This window comes from Belonocnema kinseyi, chromosome 10, assembly GCF_010883055.1.
Source record: "Belonocnema kinseyi isolate 2016_QV_RU_SX_M_011 chromosome 10, B_treatae_v1, whole genome shotgun sequence".
Classification (NCBI taxonomy): Eukaryota; Metazoa; Arthropoda; class Insecta; order Hymenoptera; family Cynipidae; genus Belonocnema; species Belonocnema kinseyi.
Genome location: NC_046666.1, coordinates 70,252,195 through 70,256,746, shown reverse-complemented (window position 1 = coordinate 70,256,746; position 4,552 = coordinate 70,252,195). Strand labels below are relative to the sequence as shown.

At 35.1% G+C, this 4,552-nt stretch overlaps 1 protein-coding gene across 1 annotated transcript in view; it reads right to left on the bottom strand.

The window, feature by feature from the left end:
• Positions 1-669: 669 nt before the first annotated feature.
• LOC117181192 (cytochrome P450 4C1-like) overlaps positions 670-4,552 on the bottom strand; it is a 16,358-nt gene continuing 12,475 nt past the window's right edge. Inside the window, exons 8-9 of the mRNA XM_033373758.1 lie at positions 2,575-2,760; positions 670-822 (exon numbers count right to left, since the gene is read on the bottom strand). Of these exons, the coding sequence (XP_033229649.1) occupies positions 670-822; positions 2,575-2,760 (339 nt within the window). The remainder of the gene's footprint in view (positions 823-2,574; positions 2,761-4,552) is intronic.

Below are 4,552 nucleotides of genomic sequence, written 5' to 3'. Positions count from 1 at the left end.
GCAAGAGCAATAACCAATTATTGTCGGATAATAAATTATGATAGTGAGGAATCATTTATCTTCAGAAAAATACTGTTCATTTTTAAGAAAGTGCTTTTTACTAAATATTTTTACATAATAACTTTAAAAAATTTTAACTTCTTCAAACTTACTGGTTAACATTACTGAATTGTTTTTTCAGATGACTTCATGCAATTTTGGATCAATGTGAGTAATGCAAAAAAATGGCATACTTGAAAACTGTTCCGCGGTATGCTGACGCATAACGCCCGAGTGCGAGCGCGAGGACTCTCTCTACAACCGGCTCTGTAACTCAATGAATTTCAATTTGTCCATTTTCTTATTAGACATTTTTCATAGTAAAAAAGTCAAACTTTCTTTTGAGACTTATTAAAAAAAATCGTAGATGCCTAAATTGCGAGAAAAGTTAAATAAACAATTGATTTATTGAAAAACTTGTTTAAACAATTTTTTTTGTTAGAAATAATAAAATAGAATGAAAGCGTGTAAAAAGCACTTTCCAAAACCCTCATTAAAATTTTTAATCGCGTAATTAGAAAGGAAGTTACAGGCGTTTGAAACTACCCCTGCAGGCATTGGGGTTGAAAATTCAACCCCCCCCCCCCTCACTTGGGGAGGGTTGGTAATCCTGGTTTATAAGTTTGTGGATCAACTACTGTACGAATATGGACGTCTATCTTGAATTCGTTCGGATAAAAACCTGTCTGGTTCAAATTTGTGAGGATTTGGCCAGAAGTTTGGATGTCTGAAGATCATAGATGTAGAGATGAACGTTAGCACCAGCAGGTGCAACAAAGTTTTCTAGGGCCAAAAGAAACAAAATGATTAGAATTAACTTGAAGTTCAGTGAAAGCTAATAAAGCGTCGAAAAATGCTAAATTTACCAAATCTGACATGAAACTAATTTCAAATATCTTTGGTATTAACAATGCTTACCCGCGTGAAAAAAGTTTGCATGGCTCAAGCATGGCAAGACACTTGGAAATATCTGGCTGAAGCATGTGTCACGGCTGAATGGCAGCATGGCGCAAGCCTTGATCCTGTCCGTTTCCCATGATTAGGACACGCTAACCACAAATGAATATTCTTAAGAACGTGTAAGTGTCAGAGAAAATGAGCTTGCATTAAAAATGAAAATCTTAGGTTTGCCAAAAGCCGACACGTCTCTAAATGGTAAGTTTATTACCCGGGTGCCCTGAGTCGCACACCAGGTAGCTTAGCACATATTATACGAGAACTTTTTCAAAATTAAATTGTTTCAGTAGGCAAAATAACTAAAAATTGTGAGTCGACGACCCAGGTGCACCAGATCACGCCCCAGGTCTACTCTAATTTTCAGTCATTTTGGCTTTTGGAATAATATAACTTTTGAAAAGTGCCTCGTAGAATACGTGCTCAACTACTTGAGGTGCGATCTGGTTCATCCAGGGCGCCGACTCACCATTTGGAATTGTTTTAATTATTTACAAAATTGAAATTTTTTAAAAGTTCTCGCAGAATACGTATTATACTACCTGATGCTCGATCTGGTGCACCCGGTTCGTCGACTCACAATTTTTAGTAATTTTAGCTGTTGAAACAATTTAAATTTTGAAACAGTTCTCATAGCATACGTACTAAGCTACCTGGTGCTCGACCTGGTGCACCCGGCTCGTCGACACACAATTTTTAATAATTTTGGCTGTTGAAACAATATCAATTTTGAAAATGTTCTCGCAGAATAAGTAATAAGATACCTGGGGCGCGACCTGGTGCACCCGAGTCGTCGACTGACCATTTGGAATTGTTTTCATTATTCACAAAATTTAAATTTTTAAAAAGTTCTCGTAGATTACGTATTATACTACCTGGTGCTCGACCTGGTGCGCCTGAGTCGTCGACACACAATTTTGAATAATTTTGGCTGTTGAAACAATATGAATTTTGAAAAAGTTCTCGTAGAATACGTAATAAGATACCTGGGGCGCGACCTGGTGCACCCGAGTCGTCGACTGACCATTTGGAATTGTTTTCATTATTCACAAAATTTAAATTTTTAAAAAGGTCTCGTAGAATACGTATTATACTACCTGGTGCTCGAGCTGGTGCACCCAGATCGTCGGCTCACAATTTTTAGTAATTTTGGCTGTTTGAACAATCTTCATTTTGAAAAAATTCTCGTAGAATACGTGCTAAGCTACCTAGTGCGCGACTAGATTCACACGGATCATCGAATTACTAATGGTAGTTATTTTGACAATTGGCACAATTTAAATTCATAAAAATTTCTCGTAGAATATATGCTACAGTACCTGGTGCGCGAACCGGTGCTCCCGGGTAGCGAACTTACCATTTAGAGATGTGTCGGCTACTGGCAAACCTAATATTTTTATTTTTCACTCAGGTTAATTTTCTCTGACACGTACATGTTGTTGAAAATATTCATTTGTGTTTAACGTCTCCTAAGCATGGGAAACGGACATGAGCAAAGCTTGCGCCATGCTGCCATTTAGCCGTAAACCATGCTTCAGACAGATATTTCCAAGTGTCTTGCCATGCTTGAGCCATGCAAACTTTTTTCACGCGGGTACTTAATTGTAAATCCTGTCGAATATTTCTTGATATAAACGGAACGCTTGGATATAATCGCGAAGCTTCTTTAATGCATCGTTCGAGGTATTTGAATTCTTGAATTTCAGCCAATCCTATTTTTCCATTACTAACACTTAATACTCCGTCAACTTCATTTCTGGCATGCTCCTTTGAAAATCGTCGATTTTTATTAGTGTGAAATATTATTTTTGTCAATTATAAAAACTTTGGACTATTTTTAAAGAAATATTAAAAATGTAACATTTAACATATGTTTCAAATACAGTGAACCCTGGAGTGAGTGCCGGTTTTTGGGCTGATCTTGGACCTAGCTCCCTGGTCAAAAATATTTTGAAAATTGTTTTTATAATTAGCAGACAAGACTAAACTAAATATTAAATGGAAGTGAGGGAGAAAGGTTGCTGTTACACGTTAAAATAAATGTGTTTCCTGCTTCAGTACTTGAAACGTTTGCGGGCCATTGAATATCTCGTTAAAAAAAAGAGCTTTCTCTTGAATAATCGGTTCAGATACTGAATCACCTCTGTCTCTTACTTGCTCAAACCATTTGAAGACAGAAGTATACAAATAATCATGAACATTTTCAGCAAAACGCCGCACGTCAACTCTACAAGTGGAAAAGCACGCACTTTTGCCTAGTTACATATAACGCATGCAACGCAGTTCCATAATCAGATGTACGAAAAAGTTATATAACAGAAAATCATAAACTTTTATAAGTATTAAATTAACTGTCTACGAGAAAAACATTTTTCACTATTCTCACGTTAACACTTGACACATAGAGATTATAAAACACTAGAGTGGGACTACGATGTCTGAAGACGATTGTACCTCTCTTTCTACCATGTGAGACAAACAGAGACAATCCGATTGTGTTCCAATGACACATCTTACTTTTTATTAAGAAATGATCATACTTAATCTCTATCTCTATCTATCTGGACATCTGTGTTTTCTTTGTTTCTTTTGAGTAGCTACAACAGAGCCACAAATTTAGGAGAAATTTAAATTTTAACTAAATATGTTTACAACAAATCTTATAGTAAATAATTCATTTCAAGTCGAAGTAAAACAATTTTGTTTATTATTATTTGACATTCACTGTTATTTTTAATGAATATCGCTCCAATAACTTCGCGATACTTGTTTGCAAAATATATTAGCTGTCAGATGGCGCTGTTGCCAATGTCAATGACAAGCTCACTCGATCGCACGAAATAATTCGATCTGATCAGTCCCATCGGGATCGTGCTAAATCGCGTATGCCCCCCGCTTCGAGTAAACTATCGGAACATCGTGACGCAGCACAGTGGGGTGAAATCGGAAAACGAGGTTCAAAATGACATTTAGAACGCAATTATGCACCGATTTTAGAATTTTTTTTTTTTGAAAAATTCAGAACTAAATTTTTCAGAAAATGGTGAGAGTAGATTTTTTATTTTTTTGTTTATTTAATTTTTATTTTAATGCAAGCATCGAAAAAAATGTCGATTTTTATAATTTCATTTTTTATCTTCTAGACAAAATTCTTCTTATACTTCTCGTCCCTTGAATTTAGTGCACAGGGGTATAAGAAATATAAAAAAATTCTTAACTAGCATAGTTAATTGTTATAAACAAATTGTATTAACAAATACTCGACATTAAGGGTTATTCGGCTTCAACGTATATTTCTGCTCTGAAATCGCTTGCTTTCATTGTGAGGATGATACGTGAATATTTAAATTTAACATTAAATGTTATTTGTTTATTTTATAAACAAATTATATAAACAAATTCACATTTTGGCCGTTTTTAGGCGAAAAGAAACCGTTTTTTCTTTCTACCTTGCTGAAATTATGTTGCCAGTGATGTTTTCTGAAAAAAATTTGCCACTTATCAATATTTGTTTATTTATAAACAAATTATATAAACAAATGCACATTTTGGCCGTTTT